Source organism: Loxodonta africana, chromosome 11, assembly GCF_030014295.1.
Source record: "Loxodonta africana isolate mLoxAfr1 chromosome 11, mLoxAfr1.hap2, whole genome shotgun sequence".
NCBI lineage: Eukaryota > Metazoa > Chordata > Mammalia > Proboscidea > Elephantidae > Loxodonta > Loxodonta africana.
In genome coordinates, this window is record NC_087352.1 from 44304151 (window position 1) to 44331055 (window position 26905).

The window sequence follows — 26905 nt, forward strand, 5'->3', positions numbered from 1 at the left end:
TTGAAAACACCATGGATTGGGTCAGGTGCACCTTAGTACTCAAGGTGACATCCTTGCTCTTCAACACTTTAAAGAGGTTTTTTGCAGCTGATTTCTCCAATGCAATGCTTCTTTTGATTTCTTCACTGCTGGTTCCATGGGTGTTGATTGTGAATCCAAATAAAATAAAATCCTTGACAACCTCAATCTCATCTCCGTTTATCATGATGATGCTTATTGGTCCAGTTTCGAGGATTTTTGTTTTCTTTATGTTGAGGTGTAATCCATACTGAAGGTGTGGTCTTTGATCATCAATAAGTGCTTCAAGTCCTCTCTACTTTCAGCAAGCAAGGTTTTGTCATCTGCATAACATAGGTTGTTAATGCATCTTCCTGGAATCCTGCTGCCCTGTTCTTCTTCGTATGGTCCAGCTTCTCGGATTACTTGCTCAGCATACAGATTGAATAGGTATGGTGAAAGGATACAACCCTGACACATACCTTTTCTGACTTTAAATTATGCAGTATCCCCTTATTCTGTTTGAATGACTGCCTCTTGATCCATGTACAGATTCCTCATGAGCACAATTAAGTGTTCTGGAATTCCCATTCTCCTCGATGTTACCCATAATTTCTTATGATCTACACAGTTGAATGCCTTAGCATAGTCAATAAAACACAGGTAAATACCTCTTTGGTATTCTCTGCTGTCAGCCAGAATCTATCTGACATCAGCAATGATATCCCTGGTTCCACATCCTCTTCGAAATCCGGCATGAATTTCTGGCAGTTCCCTGTCAGTACACTCCTGCAGGGCTTTTGGATGATCTTCAGCAAAATTTTGCTTGCATGTAATATTAATGATATTTTTCAATGATTTCTGCATTTGGTTGGATCACCATTCTTGGGAATAGGCATAAATATGGATCTCTTCCAGTCATTTGGCTAGGTAGCTTTCTTCCAAATTCCTTGTCATAGATGAGTGAACACTTCCAGCACTGCATCCGTTTGTTGAAATATCTCTATTGGTATTCCCTCGATTCCCAGACCCTTGTTTTTTGGCAATGGCTTCAGTGTGGCTTGGACTTTTTCATTACCTTTGGTTCCTGCTGATATGTTACCTCCTGATATGTTGAGTGTTGACCAGTTCTTTTTGGTGTAGTGACTCTGTGTATACCTTCCATCCTCTTTTGATGCTTCCTGCATTGTTTAATATTTTCTCTGTAGAATCCTTCAGTATTGCAACTCAAGTCTTGAATTTTTTCTTCAATTCTTTCAGCTTGAGAGATGCTGAGTATGTTCTTCCCTTTTGGTTTCCTATCTCCAGGTCTCTGCGCATGTCATTAAAATACTTTACTTTGTCTTCTCGAGCTGCCCTTTGAAATCTTCTGTTCAGCTCTTTTACTTCATCATGTTTTCATTTTGCTTTAGCTACTCTATGTTCAAAAGCAAGATTCAGAGTCTTCTGACATCAATTTATGTCTTTTTTTCTCACCTGTGTTTTTCATGACCTCTTGATTTCTTCTTGTATGATGTCCTTGATGTCATTCCACAACTTGTCTTCAGTCATTAGTGTTCAGAGCATTAGCTCTGCTCTTGAGATAGTTTCTAAATTCAGGTGGGATATACTCAAGGTTGTACTTTGGCTCTTGTTGACTTGTTCTAATTTTCTTCAGTTTCAGTTTGAACTTGCATATGAGTAATTGATGGTCTGTTCCGCAGTCAGCCCCTGGCTTTGTTCTAACTGATGATATCGAGCTTTTCCATCGTCTCTTTCTACAGATGTAGTTGATTTGATTCCTATATATTCCATCTGGCGAGGTCCATGTGTATAGTCACTGTTCATGTTGGCGAAAAGGTATTTGCAATGAAGAAGTTGTTGGTATTGCAAAATTCAATATTGCGGTTTCTGGCATAGTTTCTATCACCAAGGCCATGTTTTCCAACTACCGATCCTTCTTCTTTGTTTCCAACTTTCACATTTCAGTCACCAGTAGTTGTCAGTGCATCCTGATTGCATGTTTGATCAATTTCAGACTGCAGAAGTTGATAAAAAAAAATCTTCAGTTTCTTCATCTTTGGCCCTAGTGGTTGGTGTGTAAATTTGAATGATATTAAAATTAACTGGTCTTCCTTGTAGGCGTATGGATATTACCCTATCACTGACAGCGTTGTACTTAAGGATGGATCTTGAAATGTTCTTTTTGATGATGAATGAAATGCCATACCTCTTCAAGTTGTCATTCCTGGCACAGTAGATCATATAATTGTCTGATTGAAAATGACCAATACCAGTCCGTTTCAGCTTACTAATGCCTAGGATATCGATCTTTATGTGTTCCATTTCATTTTTGATGACTTGCAATTTTACTAGATATTATGTATTATTTATATATAACAGTAAAATATCAGAAATAATCTTAATGTCCAACTATAGGAATTGTTGATTAGGTTTTGATACATCCATTTAATGCAATATTATGAAGCCTTTTAGTTTTGCGATATAAGACATTATGACATAATTTTTTAAAAAGCAAGATGTGGTGCCATGTAATATTATATAATTTGCATAGGGAAAGCAAGAAAGATAATGTTCCATTTGTTTTAAGTTAAATATTTATTATGTTCTTTCCATATGCCAGGCACTGGGCTAAGTGCTCGGAATATAGTGGTGAGCAAAGGCGGAGTTGGTATTTTTATGGAGCTTCTGGGATGGTGATGGGAGAGATGGTTGTGAATGAAAGAATCATACAAATAAATGTACGACTGTTTGAATATGTCAGCGCCATTAAATAAAGAGAAAGGATGCAGTACTGAAAAGTGAATAAAAGGGTGACCTGGTTGGGGCCAGAGGGAATCAGTGAAGGCTTTCCTGAGGAAGTGATGTTTGAGCTGAGATATGATGGGTGCCAGCTAGATGAAAGAGGAGAGAGGGTGTTCCCGGCGGGAGAAATAAACCATGCAAAGCCCTTGTGTTTGGAGGAGCATGGACTAAAAGATGGGTATCGTTGAGCTATAGATGGTCAGGGTGAAAAAGTGCAAGGTAAAAAGCTTTCCTTTTCCATGTTTTGTTGTGATCACCTACTACTTCTATGATAAGCGGGCATTTAAAATACCATTAGGTACATGCAGGTGGCCATTCTTTTAATCTCTTGTAGAACTAGTTTTGCGTAGAAGGTAGGCAGTAAGGAAATAAGATTCATTTGGATTTGGACTCCATCTGATTAATGTATTATTTCTTAGCTAGATTTGCAGGGCACTTTCCCTCCACAGAACTCAGAAAGCTATTATAGGTGTGCAATTTATAGTTCTATACTAAAAACAATAAAAGCATTAGGCCCTGCTGACAGTATAATCTTTCATGTTTGTACTCATCCCAGTCATTAAATTTGGTATTAGGAAGCTATAAGTAGCTAAGTATTTAGTTCTTCTAGAGTGTGTTTTAAGGGAGCCCTGGTGGCACCACAGTTAAACGCTCAGCTGCTAATCAAAAGGTTGGAGGTTCGAACCACCCAGTGGCTCTGAAGGAGAAAAGCCCTGGCGATCTGCTCCTGTAAAGATGGCAGCCTAGGAAAACCTATGGGGCAATTCTACTCTGTCGGAATCCACTCAGTGTCACATAACAACAGTGTTTTAGAGCTCATAATAAAAAACAAAAACCAAGTCCGTCGCTACTGAGTTGATTCTGACTCATGTTACAGAATGGAACTCGTGTTACAGAATGGAATTGCTTCATAGGGTTTGCTTGGTTGTAATCTTTACGGAAGCAGATTGCCAGGCCTTTCTTCCCCAGTGCCACTGGGTGGGTTTGAACAGCCAGCCTTTAGGTTAGTAGTTGAGTGGAGAGTGTTTCAGACACATAATTGTTGTTTTAAGTAAACTCTCTGCTTAAGGGATATTTCAAGCGCTAAGAAGATGTTATTGTTTCATTTTTAGGTTACAGGAGGCTCCAGTGGCATCGGAAAGTGTATTGCTATCGAGTGCTATAAACAAGGAGCATTTATCACTCTGGTTGCACGAGATGAGGTAAGTCGGCCAGGGGAATTATTACTAACTTCCTTAGCTTAAAATTAGTTAAAGAGGCTGTTCTGAAAGTCCTAGTATTCATTCCTGTGCTGGACACTGGTTGTGTCCCTGATCTGTGATCCCTGAACTGCTAGTTCCTGCTCATATTTAGGGCAAGGACTTCTTAGTTGAAGTCAGGTTAGTCCAACAAATATTTATTTAGATACCAACAGTATATATTATTTAACATCATTGACAATGGAGATCTTGAGATGGGAGAGACTAAGACATACTTTACAAGTTATTTCCTCGTGATGTGGTCAGAGTGGTGCTAGAGGACAGCAGGCAGACTGGCCATCAGAAGCCCGGGGCCCTCCACCAGGATGGGTGCTGGCAGGGCATTTGTGGAGCAGGTAGCAGTGCCTTGAGAATGTGTAGGTATTTGTTTATAATTTGCTGTGACATATGTATCTTGAGTGAAACCCAGATACCACAGGGGAATCTTATTTCTTCCCAGCAGTTTCAGCGAACATGTTTTTCTGTGTCACGTCGAAGCAGGTTTTCCAGTTATTTCTTCTCACGTTGTTACCAGAACCCCAAAGCAGTGCCGTTGTTTTCACACGAACAGTCGTACAGTCTCACATGCCGTTTAAGGAGGGGGCGTTATCATGTCTGTATTGTCCAGTCTGTTGTTCTGTGCCCAGCATCAAGTTGGCGCCAATTCATGGCAACCTTATGTATAGCAGAACAAAATGTTGCCCAGTCCTGCGTCATTTTCGTGATTGTTGGTAAGTTGGAGTCCATTGTTGTGGCCACTGTGTATTCTGAGTGCCTTCCAACCTAGGAGGGTCATCCTCCAGTACTATATTGAATAATATTTTGCCGTGAGCAATAGGGTCTTTGTTGGTTAATTTTCAGAAGTAGATCACCAGGCCTTTTTTCCTGGTCTGTCTTAGTCTGGAAGCTTGATTGAAACCTGTCGACCGTGGGTAATCCTGCCGATATTTGAAATGCATAGCCCTCAACATCATAGCAACAGGTAAGCCACCACAGAATGACAAACTGACAGACAGGTGGTGGCTTGGCATATAGCAGGCACTTAAAAAATATTTGTTGAATGAATAAATGAAGGTAACCACCAGGGAGAGGATGGTGATGCCAGCTTGGCATAGTTGCTTGGAGATTTGGGATTTGTTTGCTTAAAAGGAAGGCAGTGGTATGGTAACTACTCAGATAGGGGTGGATAGCTGGACAGGGCCCAGTAGGCATAGCAGACCATGGAGTGCCTGGGCGGGGGGTGTTTAAATAATAGCACAGAATTAAACTTGGAGGTTCATAACTTCTTTTAAAAATCAAGAAAGTCAGAATTCGCTCCTTGTCTTTTATTTATACATTAACTTTTCTAACAATGAATTTGCTGTAGTATTGAAGCCACCTTGCATGAATGAAAACACAAAATTAACAAAATGGCATTTTGTGGAATTTAAACAATGCCAGTATTAGACACGAGACAGATGAAAAAGGAGGCAGGGATGGCCCATGTTCAGATACTCAGATGCTCGTAACTGCAGTCTTTCCATCACTAGAGGTGAATAAGCAGGAGAACCTCGTGCCGTGGAGGAATGCTTTATTTTCTAATTTTTCACTCCAATTTTTGCAAAGTCAAGTTGTATATGTCTTTGTTAACAGAACAGTATTACTTTATTATAGAAGGGAGCCTTGGTGGCGCAGTGGTTAAGTGCCGGGCTGCTGGTTAGTGATTCTAACCCACCAGCCACTCCATGGGAGAAAGATGTGGCGGTCTGCTTCCGTAAAGATTACAGCTTAGGAAGCTATATGGGACAGTTCTGCTCTGTCCTATAAGGTCTCTGGGAGTCGAAATCAAGGCAGGGGCACACAACAGCTTTATTATAGAGATATTCATGGTTAAAAAACCTACACGTCTTTCAGAGGGAATCCCTCCCCTTTGGTTCTTCTCACGAGGTGTTTCAATTACAACTTTTGTAGCAAATTAGGATACAACCTTCTTGAAAAATGAGTAAAGCAAAGAAAATTGAGGCCTCTGAAGAGTTACTTGATTGCATGGGTAGTCTCGCTTGTCTTGGAGCGTTTTTGAAAGTAGCTAGGCATAAGTTTGCCCAGCCCATCTAAAAAGTGATCTTCAGTGTATTTTTATTTCTTGGCATTTTTTATTGTTGTAAAAATATAGATAACACAGCATTTGCCAATTCACCATTTTTTCACATGTACGGTTCAATGATGCCAATTACATCAGTTGTGTTGTGCAGCCATCACCGATATCTGTTGCCAGATTTTCCATCCCCATAAACAGAAAGCCAATGCTTCCTTACACAGTGACTCCTCTTTCCCCTTCCCTCCTGGCCCCGGCAATCACTATAAAATTTTATCTCTATCTTTTGCCTATTCTAGGTATTTCATGTAAGTGTGATCGTACAATATTTGACCTTTTGTGACTGACTGACTTCACTCAGCATGTTTTCAAGGTTCATTCATCTTGTGTCAGGACTTCCCTTCTCTTTTTATCTGAGTAATATTCCATTGTATGTTCTTTCCTTTTGATGCTGATCGATAACCGTATGAACTGAAAAAACAGACGTTTCTTATAAGCAACAGCCACGCGTTGACCCACCGGTAACGGGATAAAGAGTTCAGAATTACAGTGTTTTTGAATAGTGTGTTTGAATGCCTTTTACTGCAGTATTTTTTCTCATAGTTCATTTATACCATGAGTAGTGAGATTAGGCCTGAGAAGAGTTAAGAAATCTGAGGAACAGATTTTATCAAGACAGCATTTTCATAGAAACAATTACTTCGTTATTTATTACCTCCTGTCCTCTTTTAGGGAAACCCTGGTGGCGTAGTGGTTAAGCGCTATGGCTGCTAACCAAGAGGTCGGCAGTTCAAATTCACCAGGCGCTCCTTGGAAACTCTATGAGATAGTTCTACTCTGTCCTATAGGGTCGCTATGAGTCGGAATCGACTTGATGGCAGTGGGTTTGGCCGGGGTCCTCTTTTAGAAGTCCCTGGGTGGTACAGACAGTGTGCTTAGCTGTCAACCAAGAAGTTGGCAGTTTGAGTCCACCCAGAGGACTCTATTTACTGTTACGGTAGAAGAGGAAAATGTTGGACAGTTTTATACAGTACCTGCCCTGGTTGCAGCAAAGCTGAGGGCAGTTTCTCTGAATACACTGTTGACATGGAGCCGCACACCCGTAGTTTTGTGAAGTGTTGCATCTCAATATGCTTGCTCTTGTTTTATGTCACAGCTGAATAATGTGAGATCAAAACATTAGTTAGAATTGACAGGGTGATCATCATCAACTAATACTATAATAGGGATTTTGAGGATTTTTTTATTATTATCTTTCATCAATAATAGAAAACTTCACAATTAATTTAAAAATATTTGCTATCTGTATTAGTTTCTTAGAGCTGCCTTAACAAGTTACCACAGATTTGGTGGCTTAAAACAACAGTTTATTCTGTCACAGTTTTGGAGGCCAGGAGTCCAAAATCAAGGTGTCAGTAGGGCTGCGCTCCCTTTGAAGGCTCTAAGGGAGAACCCTTCATCCTGTCTCCCAGCTTCTGGTGGCCCCTGGCGTTCCTTGGCTTGTGGCAGCCTCACTCCAGTCCCTGCCTCTGTCTTCACACAACTGCCTTCTCTGTGGCTCTGTGTGTCCGTCTCTGTCTCTAATGGGGACATTCTCATTGGATTAGGGCCCACCCTAATGGGTATGATCTCATCTCGATTCTTAACTAATTACACCTGCAAAGCCCCTATTTCCAAATAATATCACATTCTAAGGTTCTGGTGGACGTGAATTTTTTTTTTAGGGGGGGAGACACCATTCAGCCCCTCTCACTGTCATTTATTATAGTTTAATGTACTTTATGATTCCTTTCTTTCGTAGACTATGATCCATAGCTGTGCAGTCCAGATGGTGTTTTCTAGAATTTAATAAATATTTAAACAAATAATGGCTTTTTCTCTTCTTTTAAACAAGCGGACAGACAGATGGACAGTCACCAGAACTAATTGTTCTCTGCTGCTTTCAGGACAAGCTGCTGCAGGCCAAGAAAGAAATTGAAAAGCAGTCTATTAATGATAAGCAGGTAAACCACTATCTGCAGGACACATTTTCTATATTAATCAACTCTCAGTTGTATACAAGAAAAAGGGGCTGTTTCAATGGGGAATAGTTCATTGAAAGCATATAGGTTTTTCCTAATTAAAATACATACTAGAGAGATGTTTTTAAAAAGGTGAAATTATTTGACTTGTTTGCAAACTCAGATTATTAACACACACACACCAACAAAATGTTCTAGGCGCCTAATAAATAAGTCTATTTAAAAAAAAAAAAAACTCACCTGGGCAGTATTGCGGTTGGGACTACCCTACTGAGAGTCAATATCAATAGGTAGAGCAAAGACATAAGCAAACAATACCTACTCCCAGAAGTTCAGATCCATGTTCAGAGGCTGAGCCAGGTGACAATCTTGGCCCGGAGAAGCCAAGTCATATTTGGTTTGCTTGGAGGCTTCAGATTCCTGACTCTGGAACCTGACTAGCTACTCACAGATTCTCTAGACAGACAGCCACCAAGTAGGGCTCCAGAGCCCATCCACCACAAACCTGGCCAACTCTCGGGCCACACACATACACAAATGATCAAATGACAGAATGTTTGACTAGAAAATTATTTTTATTTCAATTATTTCATTAAATAGACTACATACAAACACTTCAGGGGAAAGGGCTAGTGGACAGCTTATATTTTTTAAATATTTTCGTTATGGAATTTTTTAATGAATAAAATAGTATGTGTGTGTACATGTGTATATACATATACATGTGTAAAATATATGTATCAGTATAAAGCATAATAAGTTAATAACCATGCACTCATCATCCAGCTTGAGAAATAGAATATTCCAGATCTCCAAAGCCCCTGTGTGCCTCACATTAGTCTCATGCCTCTCTCATGTCCTCTCTAGATGGAACCTCCAGCCTAGTTTTTCTGCAGACTTTCCTTTGCTTTTCGTTCTGATTTGTGCATGTAACCCTAAGTAGTATGCTGTTTAGTTCTTCTTTTTGAACTTTATGGGATCATTCTTATTTTTCTAACAGCTTTATTGAGATGTAATTCATATGCAGTTGACCCATTTAAAGTATACAGTTCAGTGGCTTTTAATGTATTCACAGGATTGTGCAACTATCACCATAGTCAATTTTAGAACATTTTCATCACCCCATAAAGAAACCCCATATCCATTAATGGTCATTCCCATTTCTTTCCAGCCTCCTTCCCACTGATTACTAATTAGCCCACTGATCTACTTTCTGTTCCTACAGACTTGTATGGCATCATTCTTTATATATTCTTGTGCAACTTGATTACTTTACTCAAAATTGCGTTTGAAATTCATCTGTGTTGCTATGTACAAATAAATAGTTCATTTTTTACTGTTGTATAATATTCTCCCCTTCCCTCCCCCTAAGGCTAAATGCAGTTTTTTCCAGGGGTAAGCACAGGCTGAGCAATTCCCATCATTACTCTGTGCTGTGTACCCCTCAGAGTTGGCCAGGTTTGTGGTGGATGGGCTCTGGAGATCTACTTGGTGGCCATATGTCTAGAGAATCTGTGAGTAGGTAGCCAGGTTCCAGAGCCAGGAATCTGAAGCCTCCAAGCGAACCAAATATGACTTAGCTTCTCCAGGCCAAGATTGACCCTTGGCCCTGAAGTTAATATCCCATGACCTACTTGTGCTGTTACCTGGCTCAGCCTCTGAACATGGACCTGAACTTCTGGGAGTAGGCATTGTTTGCTTATGTCTTTGTTCCACCTATTGATATTGGATCTCAGTAGGGTAGTCCCAACTGCAATACTGCCCAAGGTGAGTTTTTTTTTTTTTTTTTAGTAGACTTACTTATTAGGTGCCTAGAACAGAATTTCAGATTCTCATGGAATCCAGACTTTCTGGAGCCGTTGAGACTGGATGAACCTCCAAAACTATTGAGATAGTCTTTAAACCTTAAACCAAAAATATCCCCTAAAATCTTAAAACCAAACAGTAGTTCGGCTTAACTAGTAAAGAGTGTCTGCCTTGAGCATTGTGCTCTTGTAAGAACTATCTGTATGGGATGAAATTGACTACAGCAGCTTGAAAGGTTAGATGGGAAACTTAGGGGACAATAAGTTTATGTTAATGGGGAACAACTCAGAAAAGGAGGGTGAGAATGTGTGCACAATTCAAAGAATGTGATCAGTATCACTGAATTATACATGTAGAATTTCAGTTGGTTATGTTCTGCTCTGTGTATTCTTAACCAGAAAAATAAAATAAATTATATTTTTTAAAAAATGGTCAACGCTATTCTCTCTTTTGTTCCTGCTTTATTCCTGACTGAATTTGAGTTCTTTCCTTGGATTTCTTGGGGAATCCTTTTGCTATTTATTCTGTGAATAAAAAACTTTACTTCCTATCTAAAAATAAGTGAATGAAAGCAATTTTAAATGAACACATTTTACTTTAAAAAAAAAAACTTATTAGACTTATTATTACTCTTTTTAACAACTTTACTGAGATAATTTACGTGCAGTAAACCATTCTCGCTTAAAGTGTATACTTAGATGGCTTTTGACCGATGTGTACACTTGCGAAACCAACCCCATGATCAAGAGACAGACTCTTGCATCATCCCCCAAAGTTTCCCCACGCCCCTTTGCAGTCCATCCCTCCCTCCACTCTTGGCTGTGGCAACCTTTGGCCTGCTTTCTGTCACTGTAGATTAGTGGCATTTCAAGAGGAGTATTTGTATATTTCTTACAACTTTTTTTTTAATGTTTGTTTACTGCTAAGACTGCCAAGTAAATGAAACGTGACCAGCTGCACTGTCAGCAGATTTCAAACATCACAATCTCTACATTCAAAATTGGGCTTCTTATCTGTTGGAAAAGAATTGCCTTTAACTAAAATAAAAAATTTTTTTAAAAATCTTGCAAAAATAGTTTGAGACACCTGTATGCCTGTGATCATTTTTCCCCCCTTTTTAACAGGTGGTGCTTTGCATATCAGTTGATGTATCTCAAGACTACAACCAAGTAGAGAACGTCATAAAACAAGTAAGAGGCTGGGCTAGCTGGAATTAACTGACTTGCATTTTGAGTGGTTCTCACCATTTTCCTGTGTGGCTTAGAGTTGGTAAATCTGTCATTTAGATTTAATTGTTTTATGGACTTTATCTGTTACATTGGTTTTCTGCTAATTGATTTTTCTCTTCTCTTTCTTAATTTTTTTTTTTTTGTTATGTTGGCTATGATAAATCTTTCTAGGCTCAGGAGAAACTGGGTCCAGTGGACATGCTTGTAAACTGTGCAGGAACGTCACTTTCAGGAAAATTTGAAGAGCTGGAAGTTAGTTCTTTTGAAGTAAGTAAAAATGGGTAATTTACTTGGGTAATCTATATGTTAAAAGTAGAAAGAAGCTTTAAGATTAAAATAGATAAAACACATTTAGATGTTAATGGGAGCTTTAGAAGACTAGAAGAAGGCTGAGCAAGGTTTTCTTGTCAGTACCATGACCAGCTAACTATTAGAGTCTAGACAAGTCTCTCTCTGAGCCCCAGTTTCCTTAGCTATAAAATGGGAAAGAAGGCTCCAATCTCACAGAGATTGTATCTAAAGGGAAGTATTTTATAAACCAAGAGATGCTGGGTTTTCATGTGAAGTATCAGTATTATGAATAACCCAAGAAAGTTGAAGACAGACTCTCTAGGGTTCTCAATAGATGAAAAAAAGATAATGCATCTTACTTATGTTTATATTTTTAAACAGGTTTGCCCTGGAACCTCTCTTAGTAATTCAATTAGCCCTAAAGAAATGAACATTAGACTTGAAATCTTTTTTGAGCACAAAACATTTTTTAGTAGACAATACTTCAACTGTATTCTTATGTTCTATTGAGCCTTCATTGTAGTGATGGGATTTGGATGCTGTTTTGGTCTCCTAAGGATCCTGTAACAAAATACCACAAACTGGGTGGCTTATAAGAACAGAAATTTATTGTTTCACAGTTCTGGAGGCTCCAAGTCCAAATCAGGGCATTGACATGTTGGTTCTTTCTGAGGGTTCTTTCTGAGGGTTCTGAAAGTGTTCCATGCCTGTCTTCTAGCTTCTAGTGGCTTCTGGCAATCCTTGGTGTTCCTTGACTTGTGGGTGCCTCTTGACATGGCCATCTGTCCTCCGTCTCTCTGTCTCTTCTTTTTAGAAGAACACCAGTCGTACAGGATTAGGAGCTACCCTACTCTAGTATGGCCCCATGTTAACCTACCTGATAACACCTTCAAAGATGTTATTTCCAAGCAAGGTCACATTCACAGGTACAAGGGTTAGGACTTCGGCATACCTTTCTGGAGGACACAATTCAGCCCATAACAGATGCTTTAATCTATGAAGTTAAATGAGATTTCCCTTTTATAGCAAAGGAGACCAGTAGTTTACATGTCTTGCTTCTGGTTGACAGTGTGAAAGCCCCATACACTGTGATTTCCTTAAGGTAAGCCAGGAGAGCCAAGCTGGAGACATAAGCAGAGGGGGGACTTACCTAGGACTTGAGTGTCTTAAGGCTCCTTTATCAAAACAGGCATCAAAGATAGTTGTCGGGGCCTGTATACCTTTATCTGTAAGGAATGAAAGGGAGACTCTGAAGACTGTGTCAACAAGTTTATAAGAATTGATCAGGAAAAATACTCATTATCATAGTCTAGCCATGAAAGGATCAAGGTAAAGACGAGGGAGCTAAGGGGGGTAACCAAGAAAATAGGAACAGGGGTGGGTGTGTGTATGCGCAGGTGAGTGCCGGTATGTGTGTGAAAGATGATGCGGAGGGAGAATCAGCCAGCTCACCTTGACTGAATGTGGAGGGCAGAAGGGACTGAGGAACACATAATTGCACGTTGTTGTATGCCATCAAGTCGATTCCAACTTGTAGGGTCCCAGTAGAAGCAGAACTGCCCCACAGGGTTTCCTAGCCTGTAGTCTTTAAGGGAGCAGATTGCCAGGTCTTTTCTCCTGTGGAGCTGCTGGCTGTGTTGAAACTGCTGACCTTTAACTGTTGTGCCACCAGGGCTCCTTGTGTAGTTGTAATAAATAAATGCATAGTTGTGAAGCCAGGAGCTTGGGAAGATGGGGTGTGTCTGTTCTGGGGCACAGTGGGAGGAGATTTTTTTTTTACCTTTGCGTGTCTGATGGAAGCACCAAGATATCTGAGTGAATGTTTTGTGTAGGTGTGTGATCGTATGCAAGAATAGAAGAAATCAAATGTATAATGACAGGGGAATGTGTGTGGCTGTGTGTGACAAGGAGAGAGTGAAGCAGGTGAGGTGAGGGAAGAAGTTAAGCAAATAAATATGTATGCATATATACACACGCGTACATATATATCTGTTTTATAGGGTCACTGTGAGTCAGAATCAACTTGATGGCAGCAGGTTTTTCAGTTTGGTGTATATGTGTATGCACACACACATATATATGAAGCATGTTGAATATTAAAAACACTCCCTTCCAGTCTTTTTAAAATGAATTCATTTTACTCTCAGCCTTCAGTCTCCATTCACACTACCGTTTCCTTCCTTCACTCTCTCCTTCTTTCCTTTTAAAAAAGAATTTATTTCCTCCCCACCCCAGCATCTTTTCCACGCCCGTATCCTCCCACATAGTCCCTCCGTCTTTTCTTCCCCAGCAGCACAGTTCAGCTGACAAAAGGTGGGCTGTGACATCAGACTGAACCTATTTCAAATCTTAGCTCTGGCTGTTTCAAATATAACCATTTACTAGCTGTATGAGCTCAGGCAGACCATTCTTTTTATTCTGGACTCGGTTTCCATCTCTGTGAAATGGGTATATAGTTCACAAGTTGTGAGGATTAGGAACATAATGTATGCATGGTGTTTAGCTTGGGGTAGATTTTTTATGTGTTTGTTTCCTTCCCCTTTTATTCCTTCAGCCAACAAATATTCACGTGTGCCTCCAGTACATTAAGCATTGGCCTGGGGTCTGGGGATGCAGTGGTGAGCAAGAGAATAAAGTCTTGGCCCTAGTCAGGTTGGGCAGACCATGACAGGCAGGGACACAAACAGTGTGAGTGCAGATTGTGCCTGGTGCTGTGAAGGATAGAAGCAGGAAGCTGCCTACGTCCATCTTCATGTGGCCCTCTTCCCTGTATGTGTGTCTCTCCTGTGTCTGTCTGTCTATGTCTTTTCTTTTTATAAGGACACCAGTCATTAGATTTAGGGCCAACCCTACTCCAGTAGGAGCCCTGGTGGCACGGTAGGTAAGAGCTACGGCTGCTAACCAAAAGGCCAGCAGTTCAAATCCACTGGCCACTCCTTGGAAACCCTATGGGGCAGTTCTCTGTCCTGTAGGGTCACTGTGAGTTGGCATCGATGTGACGGCAACAGGTTTGACTTGATTTTTCTACTACGGTATGATCTCATCTCAGTCCTCAACTAATTACCTCTACAAAGACCTTATTTCCAAAAAGTTACATTCTGAGGTTCAGGTGGGCATGAATTTTGGGAGGACATTAATCAGCCCACTGCATGAGTTGAAAACTAATTTTGACCAGTTTTGCCCCAAAGGACATGCTGTCCTTGTGAGAATGAAGCCCAGGACAGGGCCAGATTGAAACAGGCCTCAAGGCATGTCTTGTTTAGAGGGTTGTTTAATCATTCACTCATTCATTCAACATATCTGTTGCACTCTCACATCTGTTGGGCTTCTGTTGAAGAACTCAGGTCTGGAAAGCAGACAGAACTCTCGCTGATTACCTGGAAGTTCTGAGCCTTCTCACTTCCTGTGCCTCTTTGTTCCCTGCAGAGACTAATGAGCATCAACTATCTGGGCAGTGTGTACCCCAGCCGCGCGGTGATCACCACCATGAAGGAGCGCCGTGTTGGCAGGATCGTCTTTGTGTCCTCACAGGCAGGACAGCTGGGCTTATTCGGCTATACCGCCTACTCTTCGTCCAAGTTTGCCTTAAGGGGATTGGCTGAAGCTTTGCAGATGGAGGTAATCTTGGGTTTCTGTATCTTTTCCTCTCAGCTCAGGAGTATCTGTTCCCCTTTAGTTTTTTTTTTTTTTAATTGTGGTAAATATATATATAACAAAACATTTGCCAATGTAATAATTTTTACATGTACAATTCGGTGACACTGATTACGTTCATCATGTTGTGCAATCCTCATCGCTATCTTTTTCCGAATTATTTCTCCAACGTTAACAAGACTTCAGTGCCCCCTAAGCAATGACTCCTCCTCTACTGCTCTTTCCACCCCTGGTAACCACTGAAGGACTTTGGTCTCTATGTTAGGTGCCTATTTTATATACGTGGGATCATACAGTATTTGCCCCATTGTGACGTATTTCACTCAGCATGATGTTTTCAAGGTTCATCCATGTGGTAGCGTGTATCAGAACTTCATTTCTGTTTGTGACTGAGTAATAGTCCATTGTATGTATGTACCACATTCTGTTTAACCATTCATCTGCTGGTGGACATTTAGGTTGTTTCCGCCTTTTGGCTATTGTGAATAATGTTGCAGTGAACATTGGAGTATCTTCTTTAGCTTCGTAGCTTTTTTTACACATGCTGTCGTGTTAAATTAGAGGTTTGTAGACGATGTTAGTGAAAGAGAATTGGCTCAACCCCTAAGTTTTATAGTTAACATTTTTCATTGCTTGAAGTTTACAGTTATGATGGAAACAAAATGGCTGTGGGTTTTTTGGTGGCTTAATTTAGTACACAAAGCACTACTAAAACCTTCACAGTACCATTGGTCTAATTCTCTGTGTATCTGCAGAAGGTTAACCAGGTATTTCATTTTGCAGACGTTTTCCTTTAATAAACAGATCTGTCCTTGACTGAATAATAAAATTAACATGTGTTTGAGGGAAGAGCTTAAATCAGCTGCTCTGTAGCTCTCAGCTTTAAATAAGTCATTTGACTTGGTCTCAGTTTCCCCATCTGTGAAATGAGATGGTTGGACTGAAAAAATATTTGGCTGTAATAACATTTATATTTTAAAGAAATACTGTTGAAGAGGAATGCTTTTTATTTTCATAGTTAATAGTACATTTTGTGGAGGAAGGTGTAGTTAGGATTAGCATCAAAATACATATTTGTCATAATGTGTCCAACCTCATACCTGAGCTCCGAGAAGTAGACTTCCACATTGTTTTCATATGGGGATGCTTAGAGGGCATCACACATACCTGTCCAAAATCAGGTACTGAAAAAGGCAAGGTAGAAATTCTTACCATTGCAGGATACATTGAAGTATAGCATTACCTCATGGTGTTAAAATTCGAGCAAAAAACTCGTTGACGTCAACCCTCTTGTAGTAAACAGGCTTTGGGAATCTGTGTCTTGTTGGTAGGTTTCTATAAAGGGCCAGATAGTAAATACTTTAGGCTTTGAGGGCTAGATGGTATCTGTTGCAGCTTCCCAACTCTGCAGTGGTAGCATGAATGCAGCCATAGACAATATGTAAACCAACAGACGTGCTGTGTTCTAATAAAACTTTATTTCTAAGAACAGGCAGAGGGCCAGATTTGATCATTGGGCCATAGTGTGCCAATCCCTGATTTAGAAGATCCCAGAAGAGGCCTCGATGGAATGTGACAGAGTTCCACACTGCCTGGATGTTGGAAGAGCATTGCAGTACCAACAAGTTGTCTGTCAGTGATGGGGTCTGATGTGACATTGCAGCCACTTAGGAACTGATAGGATCTGTGCTGTTCTCACACTAAAGGAACTAGCCTCAGATTTGATTGTCATCAACTTGCTTAATACTCTTCATCAGTAGTAGATAATAGCAGACAATTACAATTAACGAACAGCTGTGGAATTTCAAACAAGAATGCCAGTGTTTCTTTACAATTTTCACTTTGAAAATTCCCTTTGTGAATAACCACTTGGTTTTTATAACAGTTATGTGAACTATGTGGAGCAGATGTTGTTACGGTCCCTTACAGAAAAGAAAACTGAGTTTTCAATAAATTGAGCCACTCAGCATCACACAGTTATTTTGTGACAGAAGTAGTAAGAAAGCCTCTGTCATCTGGCTCCTGGCCTGGCTCCTTGCAGCAGGTGACATCTCTGTGATTTAGGTCAGGAGGCCGCCAACCCACTTGGCTCATTTCCTTGCCACTTTACTTTGGTCCTAGAGACCAAGTAGGTGAAACTTGGAAATGAACAATCCGCTCATGGGCTTTTTGGCCCTGAGTCAGTGTCGTGGGGAGCGATGTCAGGGTCACTCATTTAGGGCAGAGTGAATAATCTGGTGGCCTGGTTTCACTGCATGTTAGACAGAGATATTAATAAAGAAAAGAAAAAGGAAAATGAGTGGCTAATACAGACGGAGTCCCCCACAGCCCCTCTGTGACAGTCTGAGTCAGAACTGTAAGTAGCTGGCCTAGACTTGGCAGTTTTCTTGAATTCTATCCATATTTCAATCTGTTGCTGTCGAGTTGGTTCCGACTCATAGAGACCCCATAGGACAGAGTAGAACTGTCCCGTAGGGTTTCCAAGGCTGTAATCTTTACAGAAACAGACTGCCACATCTTTGTCTTGGGGAGCAGCTGGTGGGTTCGAACCGCCGACCATTCAGTCAGCAGCCAAACACTTAACCACAGTGCCACCAGGGTTCCTTATCCATATTTAGATTCTCTTAAAAATATCCTCAAGGAGACTGTGAGGACCATGGTCGTGGGGAACATCTAGCTTGATTGGCATAGCATAGTTTATAAAGAAAGTGTTCTATATTCTACTTTGGTGATCCACTTCTGGGGTCTTAAAAGCCTGTGAGTAGCCATCTAAGACACAACACTGGTCTCACCCCTTCAGGAGCAAGGGAGAATGAAGAAAACTAAAGATACAAGGGAAAGATTAGTCTGGAGAAACCTCAAGAGTATGGCCCCCAGATACCCTTTTAGCTCAGTGTTGAAGTCACTGAGTTTTACCCTTCAGCCGAAGAGTGGACAGGCCCATAAAACAAAACAAGACTAAAGGGACACACCAGCCCAGGGGCAAGGACTAGAAGGCAGGAAGGAGCAGGAAAGCTGATAAAAGGTTGAGAAGGGAGAGTGTTGACATGTCATGGGGCTGTTAACCAATGTCAAAATAGTATGTGTACTAACTGTTTAATGAGAAACTAGTTTGTTCTGTAAGCCTTCATCTAAAGTACAAAAAAAAAAATCCTCAAGGAGCCCTGGTGAGGTAGTAGTAGTTGGTTGGTTAAGCACTTGGCTGCTAACTGAAAGGTTGGCAACTGGAACCCACCCAGTGGCTCCATGGGAGAAAAGATCTGGTGATCTGCTCCCGGAAAGGTGATAGCCTAGAAAACCCTGTGAGCAGCTCTGCCCTGTCACATGGGGTGGCTGTGAGTCGGAACTGACTTGGTGGAACCTAACAACAACAAATATACCCCCGTTTAACAAACAGAAATTAACAAAACAAAGCATGTCCTAGGAAAAATAGGTTTTGAGGGAAGTAAATTCAATAATCAAAATCTTATTAGGACAACAGTTGTTTGGTCATAATAGAAATTGCGTCAAAACAATTGTTTCTCTACAAGCTTGCAGTATTGTGTTTAAAAACGGATAATTGAGAGTCTCTTTGCTAGGTGCTTTTGTTTGCTGTGAATGAAACCTTCTAGAATTGCTCAAACTCTACTTTTGGTAATCCTTTTTGGTTTAATAAGCTTGTAAGTCTTCCTGGTCCCCTCCCTACCCTCTACCTCCCTACTTAGAGTCCTTTGTGAGTAATTTTGAAGGAATGGTTTCTTGGCAGTTTTTTTTTTTTTTTCTATCTGATTCTTTTAGATATAAATAGATCTTTTAAAGATTTTTAAAAAGCTAATCTCTTTGGAAAGCAGGTGTCCAAGGTGGGTTATAGGTGGCCAAGATGGAGCAAAAGAATATTAGCTGTTTCCTTTTTGCTTTTCTTATCCCAACCATCTCCTGCCTCCCTCTAACTCTGTTCCCACCTAGTCTAAAAGTAAAAAAAAAAAAACAACCAAACCCATTGCCGTCAAGTCAATTGCAACTCATGGTGACCCTATAGGACAGAGTAGAACTGCCCCATAGGGTTTCCAAAGAGTGCCTGGTGGATTCAAACTGCCAACCTTTTGGTTAGCAGCCGTAGCACTTAACCACTATACCACCAGGGTTTCTAGTCTAAAAGTGAGGGAAAGCTTAAATTCCAGAGCTTCATATGCACAGCTATATACCCTTCTCTCCAGCCTGTCTTTGTGTTGATGGTATTAAATGAAACCTAGCACCTTGCTTAGTGAATAGCAGGTGCACACAGCAGTTGTATATTGAATGAATGAATTAATAAAATAATTATTTTAGAGGCACTTTGAGCATCTAACGCATCATGAGCAGCTAAGGTTCTCCCATTCCCTTTATTATATAGTGTGTGTGTCCCAAATGTCCTATAGGTTCATAAATAGTTAATAGAAATGAAAAAAGGAAATACTTATTAAGCGTTTTGATTTCATCCTTTATCACTGAATTGAAAAAGTATGTTATTCATTCCGGGAGAAAAGTCTTCTAGATTTTGTTTTATATTAAATACTCAACATTTATTTGTCCTTAATGCTAATCCTACACTAGGCTGTTGGTTGTGACATTACATCTGTTCATACAAAAGACTGTGTGCAAATGATCTATGTATATGTGCGTACTGGCTCTCACAAGAGTGGGGATTATGTCTGCTTTGTTCCCGTCCTAATTCTTCGTTCTTAGAACAGTACGGGCACAGAGTTGCAATTCAATTGGTATGCACTGGCTGGATAAATAAGACTGAATCAATGGAGTCTACTAGCCATTGGAGGTACCCACCCGTGGAGTGGGAGAGTCACTTAGCCTGATGTTTGTAGAGAGGATGCCAGCACTTGGGGAGGGTTTGACTGGCTGCCCTCTGGGTTTCTTCTAACCCTGACAATCTGGGATTCCTCCCCATTAAAAAGCTCTTCTGAAAAGCTCTGTTTTAACCATTTGGAAACTCAGCCATAACCTTGTATTCAAGAAATACTGCTTTGAAATGCTATCTTACATTAGCTTAAGTATCCCAGCCCTTACTTATTATGGGGGAGCAGGAGCAGAAAAGCAGTAGAGAACCAACAGTGTCTGAGCAGTCAGCTTTGATTTTCATGTAAGTACCTAACGACCACTTGTTGGCATTTTTTGTGATGGTTTTCTCTGGTCGATGCATCACAGAGGGCAAGGCCATGGGAGAAAAGTTTTCTAAGTCCCTGTCTCAAAAACAAGTGGGAGAGAAATTGCTTGCTCATCAGCCTCACTGCCTGGACCAGATCCCAGCTGTTTATGGGCATAGTTGGGCCTTGAAGCTGCGTGTCCTGTCCATGTTGAGTGGTTGAGCTCTGGCACGCCCAAGTTGTGCTGGAGCTGAGCCAACACAGACATCTCCCTTTTGCTGAGTGATCGAGGTGATGGCTGGGCAGGGTCTGCTGCTTGCACGCTTCTCTAGACCCTTGCAGCTCCTTCTACAGGCTTTGGAGCTGTGCTTTACAGAGGGTACTAGGAAAAAAAAAAGACCACAAGACAAAAAACAAAACAGAACAAACACATTGCCATGGAGTCAATTTCAACTCATAGCGACCCTGTAGAATAGAGTAGAACTGCCCCATAGGGTTTCCAAGGCTGTGATCTTTACGAGAGCAGGCTGCTACATTGTTCTCCTGTGGAGCAGCTGGTGGGTTCGAACCTCCAACCTTTTTGCTAGCAGCCGAGCACTTAACCACTGCACCAGAAGGGCTTCGTTACAAGATAAGAGGCTGTTACATTTAGGCCGCAGGATTACCATCTTCTGCCTTGTGAACCCTCCTTAGGATAAGCAAGGGCTTGCCTTTCTATCAGCTGCCTCTCTACTTCCAGCTCTGTGTTTTTATGAGGACTGAAAAGCGAGCCTACAGCAAATAAGAAGCGTTGCAGAGAGATTTTAGAGTCACTGAGAACCTGGGTGGGGAAGAATGCAGGGGCTGAACAATGTCCTGGTGAAGGGCACGTCCCGCCTGACCAGAGAAGACACTGCAGGGCCGCTTGGGCATGTTGATGTGTGGGTGAGCTAAGTGTGGGAGCCTGGTGGTGAGGTGACCCAGCAAAGAACCTCTTCCCGGGATTAGAGGAATGAGATGGAGTTCCAACTAGGGCAAGGGAATGGTGAAGAGAAGCTGGGTATTAGGGTTGAGGGTGTCTACTGGGGAGTGCTGGGCTGGTCTCACTTGGCTTTTTGTGGATTCTCTGGAGGACAGAGTGAGCTCTGACCCCTCCTGGGCAGGGGCTGATTGGAGACAGTGTTCTTGAATAAGCAGACTTCTCAGGGGATGGATATCATTTCAAACATGAGTCTAGATGGCACAAGAATTCTATAGGAGAAGTGACTGCAATGATCCCGACAATACCAGCTTTATCCTGCAACTTTTCTGTTGAAATTTTAATTCCTGCTGACTTATGTTCTCATATATAATGAGAGTATCAGAAGCAGCCTCAAAGGGAAGACACACTTGCAATCTGAGGCGCAGGCCTGTCCCCATTGCCTGGAAAACAGTGCTTGAGTGTTGGGCTGGTGTATGGGGAATCAGCAGAGTGTTATTTTTTTTTTTTTCTTTTAAGCACTGTGTTTTCTAATTGGACAGCTCCCAACGTCTCTGCCTGGTCAGCGTGAGGGAAAGAAACTTAGGAGGACGTGGTTTGCCACGTCTTTGTTGTTGTTAGCTGCTGTAGGGCTGGCCCCCAACTCATGGTCATGCCCCAGTTACAATGGAATAAAATGCCACCCAGTTACAAGTCATGCACATGATCAGTTGAAGTTTGAAATATAGTGATCTGTAGGGGTTTTTTTTTGGCTGATTTTCAGAAGTAATCTATACTAGTCTGGAAGCCCCACTGAAACCTGTTCAGCGTGTTAACAACACGTAAGCCTCAACTGACAGACTGGTGGTGGCTGTGCATGAGGTACATTGGCTAGGAATCGAACCTGGGTCCCCTCGTGGGAGGTGAGAAGTCTACCACTGAACCAACCCTGCCCTCTTTGCCGTAACTGAGGCCAACCATTTTCTGGAGTAGAGGTTAGGGTGAGCCCTTTGCCTTTATTTCTAAAGGAGCTTCGTGGAGAGGAGGTTCCTGCCTCAGTGGTGGTAACTTATACTCACAGGATCACCCTGTTGGCCTTGTGACCTTTTAGAACCTGGGCAGTATTCACAAAGTATGCCTGGCCATCAGTGCCACCTGGTGTCTTGTTTACTGAAAGTGCACGTGTTGTTTCTAAATGCAGGTGAAGCCGTATAACATCTATGTTACAGTGGCCTACCCACCAGACACAGACACCCCCGGGCTCGCAAAAGAAAACAAAACAAAGGTAAGCATTCCTCTGTGTCCTATGTCAAGTCTTTAATGTTGTAAACCCCTTTCCCGATTTTCTGCCTTTTTACCCGTCCACCCCACAGTCATTTTAGCCTGTCAGCCATGTTTATTAAATATCCATTCGGTACAGAGTGTTGACCACCTTCCTGAGGTACTCTAGGCAAATATTCTTTCCTTCTTCTCTTCCCTCACCCCCTTTCCTTCAAATGTCATTTACATTTTTTTTTGAGTTTTTATCAAAGTAACAGATCACACATGGGGTCTGTATGAGCCGGAGTGGACTGGACTAGATGAAAACTAACAACAGTGATACATTACACAGTTGTAGAAGTCCAACATTAATCCTGATTCTTGCTCCCCAGAGGAATTTTCTTAGCTGTTTCTTCTGGTATTCACACCCAGTTCCCAACTGACATGTTTATGCTCTTAGTACTTTTTTTTTTTTTTTAAAGATTTAGAAGTTATTTATTGACTTCCTCCTATGAAAGATAAAATGTAAGGCTCAAACATACGCCCCACTCTCCATGTACTCCTCCATCTTTTTTGGTTAAATCAGGATCAGTGTTTATTTATAGAATTTTATAAATACTATTCATAGCTAGGAAGCCCTGGTGGTGTAGTGGTTAAGTGCTACAGCTGCTAACCAAAAGGTTGGCAGTTCGAATCCACCAGGTGCTCCTTGGAAACTCTTGGAAACTCTGTCCCATAGGGTCCCTATGAGTCAGAATCAACTCAACGGCAGTAGGTACAGGTTACTCACAGCTAAAGGGTTGTTACAAGTTGTAATCAACTCAATAGCAATAGATTCTTTTTTTTTTTATTCATGGCTACACCGTGTAGTATTATTCTATAATGGTATTTCCTTTCTTGCCTTTTCATTTGCTTAGTCTTGGAGGTTGTTGTTGTTAGGTGCTGTCGAGTTGGTTCCGACTCACAGCGGTTGTACTCGTATGTACAACAGAATGAAACATTGCCCAGTCCTGTGCCATCCTCATGATTGTTGTTACGCTTGAGCCCGTTGCTGAAGCCACTGTGTCAGTCCATCTCGTTGAGGATCTCCTTTTTTGCTGACCTTCTGCTTTACCAAGCACGACGTCGTCCTCCAGGGACTGGGCCCTCCTGATAAAATGTCCAAAGTATGTGAGGTGAAGTTTCGCCGTCCTCACCTTTAAAGCATTCTGGCTGTATTTCTTCAAGGACAGTGTTTTTGTTCTTCTGGCAGTCCACAGTATATTGAATATCCTTCACCAACATTGATTCCTCTCTGTCCAGTCCAGCTTTGGCATCATCCAGCTTTCACACGCGTATGAGGCGATCGAAAATACCATGGCTTGGGTCAGGTGCACCTTAGTCCTTAAAGTGACATCTTTTAGGTATCTATAACTAATTCACTCCCAGATTCGGACAGAATGGAAAGCCTCCTTTTGATCTGTTCTAACAGATTGAATGTTCTGTTAGTTTCAGTCGTTTTCCGTAAAGGCTTTTGTCCTGGAGTCCTCCATCTTCCTGGTCCTGTGGCTCAGCGTGGTCTTCCTACGTCTCTTCACCATCATGCTACAAATTCGCTTTTTCCTTTGTTGGATCCCTTGTCTTCCTCGTTTTTGGTTTACCTGCTCTTTTTGGTGGTAACTATCCTCCCTGGGTGGTGCAAACGGGTGGTGCTTGGCTGTTAACCAAAAGGTTGGAGATTCGAATCCACTAAGAGGCACCTCGGAAGAAAGGCCTGGTGATCTATTTCCAAAAAATCAGGCATTGAAAACCCTATGGAGGACAGTTCTACTCTGACACACATGGGATCACCCATCAGTCAGAATTGGCTCAGTGACACCTAGTTTATCCTTCTGTACTTCCTGAGAAAGGGTACCTCAGAAGTAAAAAAAAAAAAATTTAAGCTTGCGTGTTTGAAAATGCCTCTATTTTCCCATTATTCTTGCTTCGTTGGATACAGAATTGTAGGTGGAAGTAATATTTCCTCAGATTTTTGCAGGCATTTCCCCATTGACCTGTAGCTTCCAGAGTTTCTTTTGGCAATTGATGCCATTCTGATTTGATACAGTCCTTTGTATAGGAACTATTTTTTTTTTAAAGCATTTTATCCCATATTATCTAATGTATTTTGGTGTGAATATTTTCACTTAATATGCTGGGTATTCTGTCAACTCATGAACTTCTGGGAAGTTTAATTATGTGTAAAACTGGGAAATCCAGAACCTATGTAAGATAGAAACCTGTCAGAAAGCAAAGCTAAAATATTTTCCATTAAAAGCAGTAGAAAAGTGGTGAGACTGTACCCTGTCTAAGGTGGAAAACTTGCAAGACCTGGAAAAACAAGGCAGTCTTATTGAGCTCTGGCTCTTAGAGGTTTCCCTGTATTCCTTGATCATTTCCTGCCCTCTAAAGTATTTTAACTGTTCATTCTTTCTGGAGCTTCTATTATTCTAATATTGTACTCTTTGGACTGATCTTCTAATTTACTTCCTTTTTCTCTTATTTTCTATCTCTTTGTCCTTTTGTTCCAGTATCTAGTTTTATGAACTTTTATCCAACTTTTCTATTGAAATTTTTATTCCTGTTGACATATTTTTTAAAAAAATTTTTAGATCTCTTTTCTCTGAATATTTTTTAAATATAATTTATATAGTTTTTGCTTTGTTTCATGGATCTTATTTTTTCTCTTATTTCTAAGGATATTAATTCTGGACTCTTGTTTTTGTTTGAAATTTTTCTCTGTTCCCTGGGTTGTCTGTTTCCTCTGAGTGCCTTTTTCTCTGCTGGTATTGTTTGAGGCGTTCCTCAAATGTCTGGTGGTCTTTGGTTGTCCATATCTAGGAGTGAGGCACCACCATGCTACTGTCAAGTTCTGGCTTCTCAGCTCTTAGCTTCCATTGGCCATCAGGAGGGGACACGGCCACTTCATTAGAAGACTCCCTTATGTTGGCACTGGCGCATCTTTCCTCCTGGCTAATCCGTTCCCCAGGGAGGAACCATGGAGCCTGCTGCCTCAGAGAGTAAGACGGCTGTCAGCACTGTGGAGCCAAGCAGGGCAGGAGGGCTGGAGAGCTGAGCATTCTTCCTGCCAACTTTCACTTCATTTTCCAGTTTTCAGCAGGTGCCTCATAACTGCCCTTGGTAGTGGCTGGTATCCTAGAATTGAGAGTCTCTGATTTAACTTCCCCGGAGAACAGACTCCTAGCCTGCCATTTTAGAGGAGATAGTCTGGGGGTGTGATTGCATCTTTTCTAGGCTTTGAACCAATCACCCTGATTTTAAGGAGGTTGACTGGGGCCTCTAACTCTTGAGTCTTTCTTGATTCTGCCGTGTGATCTGGCTTTTCCTCTGGGCTTTCTCTTTGCAGGGACTCTTTCTCCAGTTTGCTTTTCACTTCAGCATGAGGATTTTGATGACATACCTTGACTACTGCCATTGCCTCTCCTCTCCTCATTGTCCTTTTGGATATAGGCCCTTTCTGTTCCTTTACTCTGATTTTAAAAGTGTGGTTATTGGAGGCCAAGACGGTGGGGAAGGCAAAGGTAGATGCAGGTGTTGGCATGATCACGCCTCACTGGAAGTCCAATGTGGATTTTCGGTGGCTCCCTTCCGTATGTTCTGTGCCTTCTATGTCCCAGACGCCATGGACTCAGATGGTGGGGCAGAGATGACTAAGATTGGCAGCACCCTTTAGGAAAGAGCAGTCAACAGAGACAGCCAGTTATTTAGGTAAATGCGTACAACACAGAGTTGTAGTGCTCAAATGGAGGTGTGCTGAGATAGAGGATAGATAAGTAGGTAGGTAGGTAGATGATAGATTGATAGAGGATTGAGGACAGCATTGCCAAGAAGGTGGCATTGGAAATGATGCTGACATTTCAGTAGCCATTTTCTGGAGGCACAAAAGGCTGGCATGTTTGGAGAACAAGGTGCCTGGAACATGGGGGCCTTGGGAGTTGGAGTGAGGTTGGGAAGGTGTTCTGGGCTTGGACTGTGATGGGCCTTATATGCCAAGTTGAAGGGTTTGCACTTGAACCTCCTGATCGTGGAAGCATGGAAGGTTGTTTTCAGCATGGGAGTTAAGCACTCAGGTATGTGTTTTAGAAAGCTGGTGGATTAGGGCAGAGGGGCTGGAGGTCGGAGAAGTAATTGATCTCTTTTCTTTATCTGTTCACCATGTTCTTCCTAGAGCAGAGTGTTTTCTTAGAACATCCTTCTCTGGTTCTAACTGATCACTCCTAGCCCTGGTTTAAGAACCCTGGTGGCGTAATGGTTAAGCACTTGGCTGTTAATCAGAAGGTTGGTGGTTTGAACCTACCAGCCACTCCATGAAGAAAAGACCTGGCGATCTGCTCCTGTAAAGAATTATATTTAGGAAACCTTGTGAGGCAGTTCTATTCTGTCCTGTAGGGTCACTGTGAGTCAGAATCTGCTTTGTTTTCTCTTCATCTCCCTGTC

General features: G+C 41.5%; 1 protein-coding gene across 1 annotated transcript in view; it reads left to right on the plus strand.

Moving 5' to 3' along the window:
* Positions 1-26905, plus strand: part of KDSR (3-ketodihydrosphingosine reductase) — a 50647-nt gene that overhangs the window by 11309 nt on the left and 12433 nt on the right. Inside the window, exons 2-7 of the mRNA XM_064294418.1 lie at positions 3915-4004; positions 8061-8117; positions 11066-11131; positions 11342-11437; positions 14888-15079; positions 22371-22454. Coding sequence (XP_064150488.1) covers positions 3915-4004; positions 8061-8117; positions 11066-11131; positions 11342-11437; positions 14888-15079; positions 22371-22454 — 585 coding nt within the window. The remainder of the gene's footprint in view (positions 1-3914; positions 4005-8060; positions 8118-11065; positions 11132-11341; positions 11438-14887; positions 15080-22370; positions 22455-26905) is intronic.